The sequence below is a fragment of the Cygnus atratus genome, chromosome 3 (assembly GCF_013377495.2).
Source record: "Cygnus atratus isolate AKBS03 ecotype Queensland, Australia chromosome 3, CAtr_DNAZoo_HiC_assembly, whole genome shotgun sequence".
NCBI lineage: Eukaryota > Metazoa > Chordata > Aves > Anseriformes > Anatidae > Cygnus > Cygnus atratus.
The window spans coordinates 88382445-88403082 of record NC_066364.1 but is presented as its reverse complement, the minus strand read 5'-3'; the positions used below and the strand labels follow the sequence as shown (position 1 = coordinate 88403082).

The following is a 20638-nucleotide window of genomic DNA, read 5'->3' as shown; positions in this document are numbered from 1 at the left end:
CTAAAAATTAGTATAATTCTAAAGAAACATAATCACCTACTTCCAAACACAACGTAATTTGGAGTTAAGAAAAAACAGCCCCAAAAATTGTTCACATGCAAACAAGTTTATAAAGAGAGTAGGAAAAAGGAAATTCCTATTTTTTTGCATGAAGGCTTGTAATTTTCCCATAAGGCTCTTTAAAGAGATGCATTGTCCCCCAGGCTAGTGTTTTGGAAAGCTCATCTAAGCTGTGTTCTAGAGGTTACCAACTCTGACTTCAGAGAAGCCTGAACTTCTAGTTGGCATTAGTCCCTATAAATCTTCTAAAACTACAGCTTCTATTAACTGAACAACTGCAAGACTAGAAAACAGCAGAGATCAGGATGCACGATAGTGCTTTGCTAACCAAATTCCTCATCAATCACCCTGTCAGTAAGCAAAGTGACACTAGGATTTGTTACTATTCTTCAAGACACAAATATCACAGCAATCTACTTCCTTCCCATCACTGGAAGAGTTGTATACATCTCCCTAGATTTTACAGCACAACAGACAGAAAGGGAATCAAGAAAATGCATCAAAGTCATTGGGTTATTCATTTCTCCAGGTATCTCCTTCTCTCCATAAAAGCACTAGTGAGTTATGAAGATCCAAATGCTGCAGGCATTAGAACAAGGCATTTATCTGCCCTGCTGCCCTTGCCACAAACCTTCTCTTTAACACATCTAATCCTGAAGCACTAGCCATTCTCTAAGAGTTCATGGTTAGGTGTCAAAAGTGGCAGACATCAAGAGTCACATTGGTGGCAGGATAAAGAAAAACATGCCAGTGGAAACATCAAACTGGCTACCATCTCTACAGGACAGTCACACTTGAGTTTCCTTTACACGGCCCGAAATAAGAAGCAGGAAGACTATCAATCCTTGTTATCTCCCCTTCCTACTCCATGAGCCTACACAGATAGATTGCACAAACATAAACTAGCTTAACAAGTTACCATCCATGAGGTAAGATGCACTAATAATCTGTTTACACACACTTTGCCTCAAAGACATGGTAACACATTAGTTTAAACCTCTTTATATTAAAAAGCTCATTTAGTCACAGTGATTCAGGTACAGCTTGTAGCCCTAATCTGCTTTAGCTATCTGTACTGCGAGTCCACAATCAATTATCAAAGCAGAGCCACAGAGGTCTGATACAGAAGCATACTGCCAGTCAATCAAGTAAGGCTTCTACCTCTGCCTCTTCTCACAGATCTTTGGGCAACTCATCTAACTCAGTGTGTTTCAGAATTACATCAGTCAAGCAGGAAGAAATATTGTCAAGCCATCTTAAAGCACTCTGCAGTTTTCAGATAAGCTCGAGTACAAAGTATTACAAGAGGACACACATCTTCTTGGCAGAATGGAAATAAGTGCAGAAGCGTGACTTGATATGCAAGCTCACCGATCTCAACCCCGTTCTCAGAAGACAGCCCCCTTCTACTTTGCAAAATGGTTCTCTAGAAACAGGCTCCTCTAAGATCCCCACGTTGGTACAAATGCCAGCTGCACTCCTGATGCAGAAGCTGGAGCACAAGCAAAAACATGAGGTAACATTCATGCGTGCACTACATACCATAGTAAGGTTCAAAGAGCTCACTGGAAGCAGAATAGAAGTCCTCTAGTTTAAAATCATTTGGTCCTTTCAAGGTCATGCCAAATCCTTTCGCATGCCACTTCCGCCTCCACAAGACATACTCGGAGAAGCCCCCAGGACCAGCACACACATCAGCAAAGTAGAGCAGCTCTGCATCTCGCTCCTTTATCAAGGGCCTCTGCGAAAAGAAACTGAAGAAATTCTACTCACCCAGTAACAGCTCCCCTCAGTTAAACCACACACCATCAACTGCACTACTCAGCCAGAGAAATGTCTTTCAAGCATCTCTTTTCCCAGCCGGTATCCTAAGGATTCTCCTGTCTCTCCACCTTCTCCACTGAGAAAGTACTGCTGTTTGAAAGTTAGAGAGAGGCCCTCACCCCACGGAAGTCCTTCGGGTTTGTAAACATGTAGTCAAAGACATGGTCCATGTTTGCCATCTTCATTGCAGCTCTGTGAACACACAAATAGGGACCTATTAAGTTTCAACCTTGGCTCCCATGGCTGAAAGTGGACATAAGTGGGAAAGAGGCTGCATAACCAGACGTTCTACAGACCTGTTCAGAAAGAAGACTCCACGGATCATCTCATAGGGGTTGGATCTTGTTCGGGCTCTACGCATTTCTTCTCCATCCAGCTCATCAAACACACTCTGCACAAACAGAAACAAAATCAACTTGGACTTGACATAGGCTGGAAGGATAGGTAAGCATAAGCATTTCCTGTCCTCAAGCTTCTCGCTCCTTAGAGTGCTCTATGCTGGGTTTGACACACCAATACAGAATTTTCTTCTGTCACATAATAAGCACTCTTCTTCTAAGCCACCCCAACTGTTAATCAAGTTTAGTGACACTGAAGAGTTCTGTACTGATAGCTCCAGAGCCTGATAGCATGGTTAGCCCCCTCAAAAGAAGCCACAGCTGAAGGTATTTCTCTCACAGATATACACACACACACAGCAATTCATAAGGGTATGATCAAATCTAGGAGGAAACATGTAACACAAGAAAAGAAAGGGAGCTTGGTTCCTTAGCTCATTCAAGTCTACAGCCTTTCAGTTGGACTAACACAGAAAGGAACACCACTGATTTTGTTCATCTCTTTGAAGGCTGAGGTACAAAACAGATCGACGAACAGGCAGTAGCAACCAGGATTCTAGGTCACACCAGTCACACAGAGGTGAGAGAGGATGTTCTGAGCTCCTGCCAATCACCAGTCAATTACTCAACCCTTTCAATTGTTTATTTCACTTGCTTCCCCCAAACTTCCACTCTTCTCTAAGGAACAGGACTCACCTTGCACCGCAGGACATTACGTAGCAGCTCTTCGCTACAGAATTCTGTTTCATCTTCAATCACCATCTTCCTCTGGAGCAGGATGAGAACACAACAGTTAGCAAATATGGCAACATGAACTTGTGAAGGGTGAAGTCTGTCAACCACATTCTAGGTGGTATCAGCAGGAGTGCAGCCAGCAGCTAGAGGAACAATTCTCTCCTGTTCAGCATCTTCAGACCACACGTGGAATACTTCATACAGCTCAGCACTCCCCAGTACAAGGGGGATATTGACACACTGGAGCAAGCCCAGCAAATGGGCCACCAAGATGACAAGGGTGCGAAAGTATCTGATGTGTAAGAGACTGATAGAAAAGTTTGTTCAGAATGGAGACGGCAAAAAGCCAAGATCCTATTCCTATCTACAACTACCTAAGGGTAGGAAATAGAGAAAGTGAACCTCAACTCTTCTCAGAGATGCACAGTGACAGGACAAGAAACAATGGACACAAACTGCAACACAATAAATGCCCATTAGCTATACGGATAACTTTGCTAATTGCGTTAGCAAACACTGAAGCAGATGTTCAAAACAGTTGTGAGATTTCCGTACTTGGAAATATTCAGAACTCAACCCAACAAGGCCCTGAGAAACCTGATCTAGCTGGATGTGCTTTAAGCAGAAGGCTGCAGGAGCAGTCTCCAGAGGCTTCCTCCAGCCTAGATTTTCTACAACTCTTTGACAAGGCAATTGTTTCAGGCTGAGCATTCCCGTGTCTTCTTAGGCTGGTAAGTACTGGGATCTAAAAAACTACCTTCCCCACAGTCATCCACTCCTTCAGCTCCTGGGCATCAGGGATTTCCGTGGTACACTCAAGGCACCAGTCCACCTCCTCGTAGGCACTAGGCTGCAAAAACAAAACATGGGAAGAGTCAAGTAAGATTTTGCTAGCAAAATATAACTACCAGTTGCTCCCAAAAGGTTTGCCTACCAATCCTACCATAGGGGGTTATGCCATGACTTTAGGGCCCTATAGTTTTTCCTCCTTGCCTAAAATACATTTCATCAGATTAAAAAAAAAAAAAAAGAACAAAACAACAACAACAAAAAAACAGTACTATTCTCTCATCTGATAAATAGCCAATAAAGCTAAAGCCTCGTCCTGTCAAGGTACATTTTAGAGACGTTGCAAAGGAGACAGCTGACAAAAAAAAAAAAAAAAAAACCACAAACTTCCTGGTGGCGTTTTACACATCCATTCACACAGTTTCTTCTGAAAGACTCCCTCATTCCATGACTTAATTCAGGATTTAAACATTTTCTTATGATCTTGGGAAGAAATTGTTTTGGCCGTGAAGACCATAGTGATGCCGCTCTTTCACAAAGAAAGGCTGCTAAGATCTCACCTTCTTATATTTGTTACAGCACTATCATCCACAAGAGCAAGTCACAGGTAACAATTGCTGTGAGATGCAGAAACATGGTGAAGAACGAACCCTAAGCCAATAAGCCTACAGAACAGATTTCAAATTCCTGGCTCTGGAGGAATAACCTCTGCTATTATTTCCAATTGCTGAAAACTACTCAAAGAAAGGAGAGCTAAGTACAATAAAGCACACCGTGTGACTCAATAGCACTGCTGCCCTTCACTAACAATGGCTGGGACCTTCTGGCTTGGCCTCCACTTGACCAGATCCCTAGGATTCAGTGTTCTGTTTATGTTTGTGTGTTGTTTGTTTTTTTTTTTTTTCCCCTCTTGAAAACAAGGATACAGCAGCTGTTTTGTATCAAATAATACCAGAACTGGGCTTTAATTTCTCGACAACACCCATTTCTATTTTCCAATTTTCTTCCCCGTTGAGGAGCTTGTCAAGAGACAGGAAGAAAACATCACAGCAGTTTAGATACGACTACTAAACACATCCAGAAAAATACTTACAAAAAAGCCACCTACGCAGGCATAAAAAACAATGACATGCAAAATAAAAAGGGTAAATTCAGAACAGCTTGATAACAGTTTCCCATCACGTTCTCTACTACAAGCTCAGAAACAAATCACACAGATCACAGCAACACTCCACCTGAAAGATTTTGTGCCAGACCATTAATACATGTGACATAAAACAAGTTTTGACATGCTTTGTCATGGGACAAAGTTGGGCCTGGGTCTACCACTTGACAGTAGCAGTTATATCAGCACTAAAAAAATATTCCCAGAGAGCAAATCCTGAACCCAGCAATGGAAAAGGGATTCAAAACATTAAACACTTACCTCTGGCTCATCCTGCCAATCAATATTCAGCTCCCCATCAAATCCTTTGAGGGTCAGCCCAAAGCCTCTCCTTCCCTTCTGATTGGAGGCCTCAACAATATCCTTCCTGCCTTGGCCGTATTTTCCCAGACCTTCTCCTTCCCGAAAGCCCATCTTGGCCTATAAAGAAAACAAAGGGAGCACACTGAGGCAAGTAGATTTGAGTTTATGTACTGCCACTGGGATTAAAGACTAGCCCAGAAAAGAGCCATCACACTGAAGTGACTTGGAGCCACTGAGAACTTTTAATCTCAGTTGTGGCTTTCAAGACTTAATACTGAGTTCACTCCACTGAGGAAGGAAGGAAAAAAAAAACTGATCTGAAGAATGATGTTTGAAAAGAGAACAAATTAGAAAAAATCAGGAACACAATGCTCCAAAGGAGAAGTAGCGAGAAGCCAGGACACATCCACCACTGTGTTCAGTGGGTTTTTAAATTCATAAACCAAAAGATGTTGGCATGAGAAAAAAATCGTGTTGTGGTGATATTATTTGTTGTGAACATGCAGTCACATACATTGCAAGCATCAGTTAAAATTCACCTAATACCCAGAGGAGGAATGCAAGACACACTGCTCCTGAAACACACTCCTTTTTTTGAACTGAAGGGATTATGTTCATTAATTGCTACTTTAACAGCTGTTCTATTTATTATTTTTAGCAATAAGAGAACAACAAAAGAAGCATGAATGTAGCCAGTTTTACTCCCTCCAATATTCATCCGCAAAACAAGAAGTAAATAACAGACTTAAGAATTTTCACTTGGATGAATACATCATCCATATGCTCCCTCCTGTGAAAAGCAACAAAGACACTGCTTGTTATCAACCTGTATGAGAAGCAGCAAAATAATATCAGACAGTTTTTATACAAAGGTACATGGAGTTTACCCATTGCCTTTGCTATCTGGAAAGGCAGTCCTTGAAATATGTACATCCAATGTGACAGCCACTGAGCCTGTTATACATCAGTTCTGAGGACAGAGCTCTGAACATCTAGTAACGAAGAACCATTTTCCTTTTACTTACCTAATGCTACCAAGTTGTCTAACCAGACATTCAATCAATCTTTGTATTCAGATTTATGAGGCCTTACAAAGAAGAGCCTTCTGAATTTAGTAGAAGTTCCTGTACCGTGGTGATTGGATCGAGAGTGAACTCTCCAAGAGAAAGGCAGTCTTGTGCTAGAATCAGCAAACTGCAGCCCAGTTACAAAAACGCGTGTGGACAGACATGCAATGAGCGGCAATAGGATTTATCCAGAGGGGCAAGATCAGAACCTCACAGCCTCTGGACCCCACTGAGTTTCGAATTCAGCAAGACCTGAAATTTCCTGCTCCGTATGAGAGACGATAGAGCTGGCTAGCAGCATTCCATCTCCTGGAAAGGCAGCAGCTCCCTGTTCCCACTAGCAAGAACTAGCACCTCCCAGCTTCTAGTGCAGACTGAACTTCTAACTTGGCAAAGGAAGTTACACGCTGGTGTAACCACCACGGAAGTTACACGCTGGTGTACCACCAAGCACCAGACTACTGACCCCTGCTCCTCTGAGAGCAGCACAGCATAAAGAGAGAGCTGAGTTCAGTCCTCTTTCAAGTCCCAGACCTCCTGTCACATTTCAAGTCATACATAACTATGGCTCATCTTTCCCGCTGCCCCTGGCGAAAACATTTTTGTTTCTCTTGTCAAGAATAGAAATGCTCTCAGGATTATGATGCTCACAATACCACAGTGATGAATTTTGCATCGGGAAATACGTGTAGCAGCATGGACTCGGAGAAACTTTTCTCTACAACCTGCTATTGCCTCTAGACTCAGAAAAAACTTGCCAATTTTGGGACTACCATGAGAAAGAAACAGTCAACAATTTTCTTAGAACTTCCTAGAAATTCTTTCTTCCCCATGCTAACACTGTGTAACAAAGGGGTTGATAATCATCTTCAAAGTTTAGCTGTCACAGTTACTATTATTCACAACTCCATGTGTTTCCAAGAAACTTCTGGCCCTACATAAACCAGGGCAGCACTGCTTGAAAGAAATACCTTAACAATTACGGTAATAATTCTGCAAGGGCAGGCCAGCCAGCTGCCAAGACTAAAAGGAATTAATATCAATCCGAGAATTTGTAAAGGCCTTTCGCACAGGGCATCTGTTAACTCAACCATACATATTTGCAAAATAAAACAAGGTAGGACTCTCTTCTTCTAGCTCAGCAAACTGCCTGAACCAGAAATCTTTCTGTTCACATTCACCTCCCTGCTTCAAGGCCTGGAACATGAATTCACCTTTTTTTTTTATTATTATTTTTTTTTAAAAGTCAAATCCCCATCTACAAATCTCTCCCACAGCCTCCCCCAGCTGCTTATTAGCTGGATCAAACAGAGAACCTCACTATAATAATGATCAGAATCACAGTGAAAAAACCTCAGAACAGACTGGTCTTTTCAGTTTGCTCTCATCAGATCTCGACAGTTTGGACCAAAACTGTTTTGACCTACCATGAGTTTTTGGGAGACACTGTTGTACATTGAGTAGCGGGACGAAGTACCCTCCACAAGAGAGTCTTGTTTGAACTCATTGCTGAAGACTGGTCTTTTTTCATCGCTCTCACTCTCAGACCCACTGCTGCTACTGGAAGACTCTGAAAACAAGAAAAGCAAGAGAAGTGAACACACACAAAAAAAAAGGACAAAAAGCAAGACACCTCAAGTAATCACATCAAGAGCTATACAGCGTGACTCATTAAATCATCTCAACAAACACTGAGTCTGACAGTACACTTCAGGATCTCAAATGTGTTACAGGAAGCACTCAGGTGCAATAGAAAATACCACATGGAACCAACACTTGGTTATCAACCCCTTTGCCTCAGGGATGCACACCACCTCTCTCAGACAGTGGATTCCACATACCCCAAAGGGCCTGGCAAACCCCATGCCAGCAGCACAGCAGGCCACGGCATGACCACAACAGTACACTGTGCTGTGTCTGACCTTTACAATAATCCTAGACAGTCCAGAGGTTCCCTCCTGAGGATAAACAGCAGTTACTGACACCTTGATAACACAGTGTTAGAATCTCCTCATTTCCCTACCTAATTACAGAGGCATGTGCATCCCTGACTTGAACAAAAATCAAGTACACAGACGTGGCCGATAATGCAGAAAGACAGAGCTGCATCCTTTTTAGCACCCCGCAAGAAACTTCAGTTGACTCCATCACCCGCCTGAGCAGCGAGAGCCACAAGTTCACTACTGAAAGAGACCATTTTTCACCTTTAGAGGAGTTTACCAATGCATACAAATCCATGCAAAAGAATGTCAATCTAGTTTAAAAAAAAAAAAAATGACCAAGGTTGAAGGAAGAAGTTAAAGAAGTCAATCACCCAATCAAGGCAGAAATGGAACACCACACACAGCACGCGCCCCAGTTTTTGTCACCTGAAAGTCACCTGAAACTGATGCAGCCGAACCTCCATGAGCACCAAACTTAGGGCTCTGCCCGCGCCCAGCTCTACCCTGGGATCTATTTGGCCTAAGAAGCTAGGCCCGGATGAGCTACACAGTGCTTCACTGCTGCTTCACAGCTGTGAGATGCCCAAACCTATTTCCTCTGAGCGTAGCTGGGAGCTGGGCAGGAATCGGGTGGTAGTCATGTCACAGCTGTCTCAGACTGCCCCACACCAGGTGGGTAGGGAGGGAGGCCCTACAACCGAGGGAGTTCTCCCCCTTTTCCTGTGGTGCGATCACTACAAGGATGAAGCAACAGCACAAACTTCCTTCCTGAAATTTGTCTAGCACCAGCAGTGGGGCAGGCCATAAAGACTACTGGAGCAGCAAACCACAAGTATACCACACTCTTCATTGGACCTCTGCCTCTCGAGCCTCCCGTGTTCGCACAGGGCTAGAAGTCATCCTGTACTCCTTTGCACAACTACAGGTTGGAATACCTAAGTTGCCAGGAGATAATGCAGAAAATTGCTGTTAATAGAGTTTACCTTTTCCTGTTTATCACTTAAAAAGAAATTAGGTAGCTGCACATGTTTAAAGCACGGTATAACCTAGAAAGGACTGAACTCTTCTTAAATTTTTCTGATGTAAGAAAAAAAAGACACAATATTCCTCTCCCAACTCACAGACCTCTGTATTTTCCTGTTATGGATAACAGAGCATCAGTGGAGTAACAGGAAACAACTGGAAAATTAGCAAAGGTCATTACAAGAGGTCAGAAAGTGAGAGACCACAGTGAAACATGCGGCTGTAATTAAAACTGTTTCAATGTGTGTTCAACCCCTGCAGCTGAGCTGTCACCCTTTAAGACAACTTCTGTGTTAGAGCTTACATTACCAACCTTTGAGACTTCCAGCTAAAGACAAAGAAAGCTATGACGCAGCATGTTTGCAATATTATATGCCCATCTTGCTTTCCAAACATCTGTCATACAAGCTACGTTTCTCCTTCCTTTACAGAGTTCTTAGAGATGAACTGGATCAAAAAGGATTTTACTTTAGGACCAGTTACTGCTTTCTGCTTCTCCAGTCCACAGCTTCAATTATCTTTGATGCCTGCTTTTGAGCTGTTTTTTATTATCACTATTTTTTATTTTCCAGGTCTCATGATGTGCCTCAAACACAATACCCATTACAAAATCTCAAGAAAGTTCCTTCACAACTCTTCTTACTTTTAACATTCACTAGGCCATGATCAGTAAATACATACATCACATCTCAAAACACTTCTCTCTTCCAACCTACTTTTTTCATCTGAAACCACAAAGGGGGGAACAGACTGCCAAGTATTTAAACCTATCCAGAATGTCTTCCTTGAACTGCATCGACTTGTTCCATAAAGTTTCACAGCCTATTTTGACCCATAACTGAACTCAATAATAAAAAGGAAAAAAAAAAAAAAAAGAAAAACTGGTTTGAATTTTTCAGCCTAGTCCTGCATTCAGTTCCTGATAGTCTTTATCCCAACTCCAACACCCTACAAGTCTACCTCCTCATTCACTTCTGGTCTTGCAAGACTCGTACAAACACCATACCCTGTCACTACACCTACTCCCAAGCTGACCACTCATCTTCCATACACATCCCCTTCTGTTTTCACAAGACGAAGGCTTCGTTCTCTGTTCAGGCCCTTTTTCACTAATACTATTACCACGGGAAATCCCAAGACTGAGAAGCAGCAGGCACATGTAGGAGGCAACATGAAGTACCACTACCCTGGGAGGGTTTAAAGCACTCTACAATAGGGATAACAATTGTGTAGGGAACTCTCCTCATCTTTGGTATACTCCAAGTGAGAAAGCAAACTCCAACTTAAAGAACAAAGCAGGCAATTGAGTTAACTAACTCCAAAGCGGTTTTTCTTCCTGAAACCAAATACCTGCAAGCTTCCACAGCTTACAACAGCAATAACAAAAATCACGCTGAACCAGCAAAAGGGATAGCGCTACAACACAAGAGCCCCAGTCAACCCACCCTTTGTATGTCTCAGTTCCTCCCATCTGCTAAAAACGTGGCAGTAATATTGGTGTGGGGTTTTTATGGTTTCTTTTTAATACAATGAGGCATTATCATAGAATTATCTAGTTGGAAAAGACCTTCAAGATCATCAAGTGCAACCATTAACCTGACCTAACGAGTCCCATCACTAAGCCACGTCTCTTAGTGCCCTGTCCACACATCTCTTAAACACCTCCAACATGCAATCATTAGGAATGGAAAAGACCTCCAAGATCAGCTGGTCCAACCATCACCCTCCTACCATTATCACCCACTAAACCACATCCCTAAGCACCATGTCCAACCTCTCCTTAAACACCTCCAGGGACAGTGATTCCACCACCTCCCTGGGCAACCCATTCCAGTGCCTGACTGCTCTTTCTGAGAAGAAATGTCTCCTCAAATTAAATAAGTCAGTCTTAAATAAGATTCTCCTAAATAATATCATGCTCTGTTACTGCACAGCCCCTCGCTACTGAAAGTTTCCAAACCAGAAGTAGCACCTGAGCCTGAGAAGGCTAACGCTGCTCACATACGACCAGAATTCCACAGCTTTGGGGCATGCAATTGTCACCCACCTCCACCTTCCACACCTCATGGATGAGGGCCACGGATGAGGATTCAGACGTGCCCTCGGCCCCTACCCGTTGGCTGGGCCCCCACAGCAGCCTGCCGTACCCTGCCTCCAGCCTCACCTTGCGTGGTATGATTGCTGAACTGCGCCTCGTCGTCTGAGGTGGAGCTGAGGGTCAGCCCCAGGTCTTCTATCTTCTTCTTCTGCTTTTTCTGGGGGCTGTCGAAGTCAGGCTCGCTCCTCCTCTTCATCGTGCCTGCAAGAAGCAGGTCGCAGCCACTCAGCGACACACGGACCGACCTCCCCGCATGCAGCGAGCAGACCCCAGCCCCCTCACAAGGTACTCACCGCTACGTTTCCCAACCTACCCCTCCCTCACGCGGCGGCAGCAGGGCCCCCCCCGAGCCGCCCCAACACCAACCTCCCCCCGCAAACCCCAACCCCCCCCCCCCCCCCCCCCCCCGGGGCTCCCTTACAGCCTCTCACCGCCAAACCCGAAGGGGCGCGCACCCAGCCCCGGCGGGACAGCGGGCCACGAAGCCTCGGCTCCTCCTCCCTGCAGCCGGGGGGGGGGGGGCTCCGGCCGCTGCCCCCCGTCCCCGTCCGCCTGCCCCCGGCCCCTGCCCGCTCCCGGCCCCGCCGCTTTCGTTTCCCCGCTCGCCTCCGCCCCCCGCCCCCGGCGGCGCACGGCAGTGACGCACCGCCCGGCCGCCGAGACGGAAGCAGCCCCCCCCCCCCCCACCCAGCAACGGCGGCGCGGGGAGGGCCCCTCCCTCGCCGTGGTGCTGAGGGGGCAAGGGCCCCTTATGCGTACATACCCTTCGTGTATACGCCTAGACACGCCATATGTACACGTACACGCTCTGAATATTTTATGTATAAGGGTGTACACAAAGTGCTGGCACCGGTCATTCAGCCGCAGCCTGGCAAATGGCATTTTTCTAGGGAAAAGTTGCCCCGGTGCTTCCCCAACCCGCCAGTCCGCCCCCCCCCCAAGTCATGGCTGCAGGCTCCGCTCGCTGACTCCTGCTCCATTCGATGGACAGACTCTGGATGTCATGAGCTCAAGTTGCACAGGCCTCTCCAGAAAACGTTCGCCCCTGGGAAGCCCGTAGCTGCTCCCTTCCAGGCACTTTGTCCTTCAGTAACCACGCCTCAGTCGCCAGACCATGTTTTGTAAGGCCAAAGATCCTAAAGCTTTTCACACAATAAAAGCCAAACACACGTCTACAGATTCCTTGTTGTGATGGCTTCAGGCACTAGTGAGTTGTCTGCTGCTTCTCACGAAACTCGAAATCCCAGGGCTTAATCTTAAAACCAAGCCAACAGGAGAGCACTGACAGACGGGAATACTGCACACTACTAGGAAAGCGAAATCTATGATTATCTAGGTGCTGTGAGTTGTATGCCTACATATATGAAGTTCCAGCAAACGGGACTAGGAGGAAGGAAGTAGGAGCAGCAAGGAAAACACTACCTATCTTTAGGAAAATAAATAAATAAATAGGGGTGGGGTGTGTGAAAGGCCCGACTAGTAAAATGGTTATTACACGTTCTCCAAAGTTACATGACAGTTGCTGCTAAGGCTTACCAAGCACTAGGAAGGTGGATTAGATGCATGAAAGTGTTTGCCAGTCTGATCTTAGAATCCACAGAAATGCAGTAGGAGTTGAGCAACAGCATCTCTCTGGTGACAGTCCCATTCCTTCACACACTACAGTTCCTTTCTAGTTATTCCTGCTGATGTAGGTAGTGTTTTTATCACCCTACAAGGTAGCTCTCCCAAAAGACAGCAACAAGTCTGGAACATACATCAAGGATATTGTGGATTAACTGTGACCAACCCTACAACTGTTATGAGTTGTAACCTAAATCCTGGATGTGATACCCCAAGTGCTTGATGCCACACCAAGACAGGTAACAGTGCAAGGCATGACACCTGCAAGTGGACATTCAAACAGGGGAATGACTGTGATGCAACTGGCCCAGTGTTCAGGACTATTATTCATGTGTGCAAAGAAGAGTCCTTCATAGCAGGTTCATGACTTCAGTGGCACACTTCCTTTATAAAGCAAACAAAAAAGAACACAAGCATCTGTATTCTTATCTAGGCAAACAACGGTAAAACAAGAGGTTCTTAAATTGTTGGAATAGATGAAACATTGGTATCTCATTGATACGACAATTCATAGCAACTCAAGTTTTATTCTTCTCCAAATCTGAAAGATAGTTTTATTTGTTGTTGATCGATTTTGTAAAGGAAAAGAAATTGTGATAGGCACATATTGTCTACTAGAAGTTCATGACAAGTTCCACCAACATACAGGGCACTACTGTTGTACCCTCCTTCAACAGTAATTTCCAACCAATTACTTTAACACTCAATATGGATTTAAGAACTCACCTCACGAACAAGATCCATATATACTCACCATCTTCAAAGTACTCTAAGAAGCAGGGTCAAGGTTGCAGTGATAGCACCACTAAAAAAAACTTCACTGAGTTCCTCCTTTGTAAACACCCACCCTTCCCTGGATGCTGTATCCACTCTTAAACTATGTTTAGAGTCTGCAGAGACTTCAAGCCCATGCAGCAAATATTAGGGAAGGTCCCACACAGCCAACAGGAGAGCATCACTTACTCAGTAGAAGAAAAAGAAAGAAGTGACCAGTCCAGGCAGAGCACTCGGGCACTAGGATGGGGAGGGGGAAATGACTTGCTCCAAAGAATCATAGGAAAAGGGACCTTGGGACGTCACCTACTTCCCCCAAATACAGATGAACTATACATAAATACAGCATTGTTCAATTAAATTCTAAAATAGTTTCCAGTGGGGTATAGACACCACCTTTTGAAATTAACAAAATTTTTGAAAGAAAAAAAAATAGTACTTCACATACCACAGATTTCATAGGTGGTGCGGCAGGGAAAAACGTATGGAAAAAACTCACTCATTCAACAAATGTGTGCCTGACCTGTTTGTAAGGGCTGAATATTCTACACATAAAAAATCTCCCCAAAGTATTGCAGTTTTTCATTATCTGTATTGTTGAGACATTTAGGTAGAAAAAAAATGCTACCAGGACTCTCCTTATAGCAATTTTAAGTCTGATTACTTTTTGTCCTTGTCACTATAAGCATGGAAAAACAGATTACTCTGTCTTCGAAACAGCTTTTGATGCATTTGAAGACTCACTGCTGCCTCGCCTTTTTTTTTCAGAAAGAGGGAAAGATGGAGTTTCTTAAATCTTTTGCATGGGTTCACCATTCTTAGCTTTCACATCTTTCTGTTTCTCCAACTGTTCCAAATCCACTTTGAAGCACAGTCCTTCAGATCAGACACAGCACTGCTAGGGTCTTCCTAGTGCTGAATAGATGAAGAAACACCTAATGGTACATATGACTTATACCCACTTACGCATTCAGATACATACCTTTGTTTGCAGCAGAAGATTGTTTAATACCTCCCTCGTTCCACTCTCTGCAACTGGCCAATTCTGGCCAAATTTTTCAAATCTTTATTTGACTACAAAAGAGCACAAGCGTAGAATCTTATGCTTGTTCATAATGCAGAGGGGAAGAGAAACATCTGCACTTTAAATCCTTTTACCACCAAAAACTCATTTATGAAATATACTAAGTTGTGAACAGATCTTAACATAGCCTCACCTACATACTCTTCCACAGCTTGTATGAAACACTGTCAAAAGGTGCACAAAAATTAAGATAGTTATAGCTTAATTTGTTCTCTATCAAAATAACACTATTTTAGCATGTTTTGTGCCTGACATAGAATAGTGGAATACTCTCACCATTAATCATTTTATCTTCTATATGCATACAAAAAAAAAGTTTATTTCAATAATGAGCGGATGGTGGAAGATAAAGAATTCAAACTAAGCTGGCAGGCCTACAATATCTTTCTTCCTCTACCTTCTTTCTAAAGATAGGCAGGTGCATCTATTTTCAGAATTCTAGTACCTTACCCATTCTCTGCTAATTCTCTGATGATTATAACAGTACTCAAAGCATTCTAGGATTCTTTTCATCTTGCTCAATTCATATGGAAATACCTAGTCTGTGTACTGCCTAATGTGTTCTTTAACTGTTCTAGCCAGTAGCCTATGGTTACAGTTTTGCTCCTTGGTCACCCACCAGTATTTATAAGCTATGTAATTAAAATCAACCGCAATGAAGGCAAAAAAGAAGTCGCACTGAGCTCATTTCATCTTGCTCATTTGATGATTACTATCTGGCTTTCACAAATAAACAGTATTACTACTTAGCCTCTCTCCTTGGACCTTTACACTCTATGCTCCTCTTGGTAACAGTGGAAAAGGTTTAATAGTCCACTTGTATTTTAGGGCACCTGTTGGTAACAGCTGAAACGGTTTAGTATAACACTTGTATTCTGAGTACATCCCTTTTCACCAGAATATGAAGAATATTCTCTATATTCTAGTGAAAAGGGGACACACTCAGAAGGCAAACGAAAGAACTGCTCTGTTACTAGAAGTACCATTCTTTTCTAGAATATTCACAAACACCAACATAACGAAAATAAATATATTTAGCAAAATGAAACAAGCGAAAGAAAAAGCAAAGCAACATGGAAGAGATACAGCATACAAGAATTTGCAGTCCGAGGTAACCAGAATATTTTCCTGCCATTCCTCTTCAACAGTAATGCCTGTTCCAATGTCAGGATATTTCGTAAGTGTTTCGGGGAGCCCTTTTCTCTCTGACATTCTAGAGAGCATATATTCAGAAAAGAAACTTTCAACAGCCTATATAATTTGTAACATTAAAAGGACAAGAAGAAAATTCAAGGCGTAATAGCTTCTTCACAGGAACAACCTTACACTAAGGCTTTAAGAAAGTTACCTGGCCCACAGATCACATATTTTTCCCCTGTGCTACCATTCAAACCTGCCAGAATGCACTACTTTCTTACAACAGCATCATCATTCATGCAGCTTTTTAATGTTATCTTTCTTTAGTGGAAGATATGATTGTATCTACTAAATTGCCACTAAGATAGCCACTGCTAACATAGGCTTAAAGAGCTGGGACGTCTTTTATCAACTCCTGCATACAACAGTCTTTCAAATAAATTTAAAATAGTCGAACTGCTTACAGCAATCAAAACATGAAGCAAACAAGGTCATAATAATGAGACAATCTGGGTTTTCTACAAAATTCTAAGGTAACTAGGAGAAAGACATTTATCTCAGGGGTTGCACCAAGGAAGACTAATGCACAAATGGGTTTATATTTTCCGTCTTAAACAAAATAAACATAGAAACAAGAAATACATACAAATAGCCAAAGAAATTGAATGAGATGAGAAAAGCTTTCTCCATCCTCCTCTCATTGATGTAACGGTAAAAGCTTTCCAAGTAAAAGCTAAGTCAAAAGCATACACCTCTGAAAAATGAATTTCATAGACAATTTTGTATTATTTCACATAGGTGATAGGATGAGGCAAGACTTGCGCAGTCTTAGGGATGCATTACCTGCTGTGAGGGCAACACAAGACACAGCTCAACAGCAATGTTTTGTAAACAATTGACCTAAGCACTTCCTTCTGTCTGTGGCTGACTACAGATGCTGCTCTCCTACCAGGCCAACAGAACATTTCACTCATCCAGCTAGCAGTACTTCTGAAGAGGCCAAGATCCCTCTCTGGTACCGACAAGAACTAAACGTGTTTCTGAAGTCACTGCTAATAGTTTCTGGATGTGCTGCTTCAAAATTCTAAAACTCTTTATGCATAAGCCTGAAAGGGAACAAACCAGAGATGCTATATGGAAAGAGCACGAGCTAAGGAATTCTGGAAGATTTAATATTCTCCATCACTACCCAACAGAAAATGAGTAACATCATCTGAACAAACAAGCCAGCAGTTTAGCTTATGATGCATGTAAGCACTTAAAGCTGATATGACCCATAACCCATTCTTTGTTAACTTTAGTGCCAGAGAGTCCTAGGATGACTCCAGCTGACATACAAAATTCAAGAGGAAAACCCACGTTGGCACGTTTTTCCGATATACCGCTCCTTTAGGTGGTGGGAATGACCAAGTTCTCAGCTTGTGCCATTTCCTCTGCTGGCTGAAACAAGGGGACCTGGTGTACACATTTAAGACATGTCATTCACTCAGGAAAGAGCAATGATGCATTCAAACATATATACCACACTAACTAGTAGGTCACAAGTGATCATGGTAACCTGGGTTTTATGTCAACTATCTAGCATAACACCAGCTTGCTCTTCCACGATCCAAATTTCATTTTAGAGATTACGCTTCTGTACATTCATTTAAAAAATAAAGTCCTTCTTCCAAACGCTGCTACTTCTCAGCTCCAGTTACGGCCTCTTCACAGAATCTCTCCTTCCAGATGTCCAATCCACCCCTCCAGCAGTAGTAAACCAAATACCATTAGGTTGGTTCTTGGCAGCGTACAGGCAAACCAGTCCAAAAAAGTTAGTGTTTAGATAATGCAGTAGCTTTCACCATGGTAAGAATCTTCCTCAGAGTCCTCACTGTCACAGCTGCTCACTGACAAGATGGGGTAGATGGAAGGAATGACACTGCTGTCATTGTCCACAGCTGGGTTCACCAACACCTTCCATTTCTCTGCATTCAAAACAGATACAAAAATTAGCACCAACCACTGTACCCACAAATGCTGCTAAATTACTAGTTTTCTTTGAATCTTACAGCCTCCCACTGTCAGTTTATATTAGGTCCTTCAAGCTACAGGGCATAAGTATTTTTCATTTTAACTTTCATCATTAAATAACTATTTTTTATTTGTTTTCAGTTTCCCATATGCCTCTTTCTGTTAATATAGTACATATGAGAAGGAGACATTCTGCATCCCTTCAGTGGCACACAATTGGCAGAAGGTAGCAGCTAGCTGTTACAGCACGGTGCCAGGTAAGAAAGGAAGAAGCAACAAAACACGGTAAGGAGCTCTCAGTAAGTAATGGCAGTGAACAGCCATCACTTATTGAGGGACACTGAAGGCCCTGTGAAAACCTCCACGCATTTAAGAGCAGTAAACTGGTGTCCCTTATACTAAGGTTTATTATCTGACTAGGCTTCTCAAGTGCTACCTGAATCATTATTTCCATGTCAGCTGATTCCTTCTCAGGATTTCATGTTTAATTAGACATATGGCTACCTTCATCTGAATAATGTTTCCATCACTGAGTAAGATGACCACACAAAGCAACTCCTCCTTTCTCCTGAAGGGTGTCATGGCAAATCTACATGATTTCCTACAACTGATCATTTTATATAGTTACAGCATCTATCACATGTGAAGGTATGCTACGAGCCTATTTTCCACCACATGGAAATGAAGTGTGCTCCAACAAAGGCAACACTTCATCCAATCACTACTAGATAACTAATGAGGCACTTCAGTGGTGCTACAGCGTACTCTGCAGATGTGCACATAATGCAAGAGTGGTGTCAGCTCTGCAGAGGTGAAAGCAAATCACGAAGCCATGCTGGACAGCCTCCAAGCAGCACAGCATTTCCTGAGAGAATCAGGCTAAGTCGGTTAAACAGGTGATGATTTCAGGTTAGAATTAACACTGCTTAGCAATGTCATTTTACGTCACCATGGAAGAGCTGAAATATTTCAAAAGCACCTCTCATTATGAAGGACTTCAAAAGGCTCAACACTTAACAAAACAAAGGATCATGCACTTATGTCTACAAGGGGAAATCAGGACGATTACTTAAGGGAACAGAGCAACAGAAATTTGTTAAGGGGTAGCAAGAAATAAGACTTCTATGTTTTGGCACCTAGATACCAGTGTCAAGTGCTCTAGAAATAAAATTGGAAGGGGGGAAGCAGAATAGGAATACTCCTATACTGGAATTTTACCTACAGCCCTTACTGTCATGCACAGTCTTTTAGCTACAACTAGACACAAGGTTTTGCGTTAAGGCCACAGAGGTAAACTGTAAGAACGAGTATGGGAAAGCAGCTGCCATTTCAGCCACGTGCCAACATTCTTTTCAGGGATTCCTATGTAAGTCTAGCACATGGAAGAGAATTCAGTTTCTCATGAAGCACTGCTCTCCTGAGTTTCTGCAATGGTGTAGTCAATAGTTGGATCAAAAGGTGCCAGGCAAAAGGTTGCCTGTTATGCAACATATTTTAAAATCATTTCCCCATCTCAATTGCTGCTGATTCTGTCAATAATGAATATTTATCCTCATACACAATAGGAAGTCATTTTCCAGTGTTTCTGCAGCATTCTCTGAGCATCTCCTTAGTATATAGGTGCCAAAGAAAAGCGTACAAAATAGGTGAAATGAGAGATTGTACTCATCATGCCACATCCACCCACCTCTCACCTTTCCGCTCTCTGATCAGGGACAGGCGATGCTCTTTCATTTCCACATCCAGGTTTTCTACCATCCTATCAATGCAGTTATCCAGCACCAGAGAGCGCGTCTTTGACTTAATCTCCTGCCTGCAGATAGGGCACTCCACTTTACGTTTTGTCCACTCATTGATACAGTAGGAGCAGAAACTGTGCGCACAGTTCAGAGTGACTGCCTGTGGAATTTAAGGGAAGGATACTTATCAGAGCATGCTCACACAAGCATAGCAAAATTAAAGTAACATCGAGGTCACAAAAATTTTAGATGAACACTTCTTATAAGGTAAGGGTGGGAAGAAGCATAAGGGCCCTTCCTTGACCTTCTACAGGGGTCGCACATAAAACAACACTCCTATGCCAGAGTACAGACAAGTTTTAGAAATTGGTTAGTGTGTTCACAGTAAATCATAGCAAGTCTATAGCTAAGGCAGAGACAGAGAGAACGAATAAATTTATTTGAAAGGGTCAAATTATGGAAAAAAATCAGCTACTACAAAATAGCATGTTAAACTACTGAAATCAGAAACTGAAATTTTAGCTAGCTCTTAAGTCATTATAAGAAGGCTAGCAGCACTTTTCCTGTAGTAGAAATGAATGTAAGGCAACTGAAGTTCTAGCACAACATGAACAGAAGTAGCAGTTGGTATTTCAGACATAGCATAGGCAGCAGTCTACCCATAACTTTATTTGATTAAATAAAGCCGGCCAACTTCTCAGAAGTTTTTATCCGAACAATATAAATGATCCAGAACGTGACGAACACTGCATCCCCCCTTCCTTTACTAACCTCTTCCTATATCTAACCCTGAAGCTGTCCAATCCTAGTCAACTTAAAGCAAGGTCCACTACAAAATGACTCTTGCCTCAGCGGGCTTGTCAGCAGCAGCTCAGAGCACCAGTTCAGACACGCTAGTAACTTCTGCAAGCCTGTATGCATCT

General features: G+C 42.9%; 2 protein-coding genes across 8 annotated transcripts in view; both read right to left on the bottom strand.

Moving 5' to 3' along the window:
• Positions 1 to 11902, bottom strand: part of CMTR1 (cap methyltransferase 1) — a 28171-nt gene extending 16269 nt beyond the window's left edge. Inside the window, exons 1-9 of the mRNA XM_035560605.2 lie at positions 11777 to 11902; positions 11412 to 11546; positions 7709 to 7851; positions 5173 to 5331; positions 3715 to 3807; positions 2919 to 2990; positions 2181 to 2275; positions 2004 to 2076; positions 1603 to 1801 (exon numbers count right to left, since the gene is read on the bottom strand). Of these exons, the coding sequence (XP_035416498.1) occupies positions 1603 to 1801; positions 2004 to 2076; positions 2181 to 2275; positions 2919 to 2990; positions 3715 to 3807; positions 5173 to 5331; positions 7709 to 7851; positions 11412 to 11541 (964 nt within the window). The 5' untranslated portion in view covers positions 11542 to 11546; positions 11777 to 11902. The remainder of the gene's footprint in view (positions 1 to 1602; positions 1802 to 2003; positions 2077 to 2180; positions 2276 to 2918; positions 2991 to 3714; positions 3808 to 5172; positions 5332 to 7708; positions 7852 to 11411; positions 11547 to 11776) is intronic.
• Positions 11903 to 13331: 1429 nt separating this feature from the next.
• Positions 13332 to 20638, bottom strand: part of RNF8 (ring finger protein 8) — a 16416-nt gene continuing 9109 nt past the window's right edge. For 3 of the 7 annotated variants that reach the window (XM_035558340.2, XM_050709643.1, XM_035558368.2), the window contains exons 7-8: positions 19671 to 19875; positions 13514 to 17930 (exon numbers count right to left, since the gene is read on the bottom strand). In XM_035558340.2, coding sequence (XP_035414233.1) covers positions 17785 to 17930; positions 19671 to 19875 — 351 coding nt within the window. In that variant the 3' untranslated portion in view covers positions 13514 to 17784. Of the gene's footprint in view, positions 17931 to 19663; positions 19876 to 20638 lie in introns of all 7 variants that reach the window. The other 4 variants (XM_050709642.1, XM_035558331.2, XM_035558349.2 and 1 more) reach the window with 4 other exon arrangements.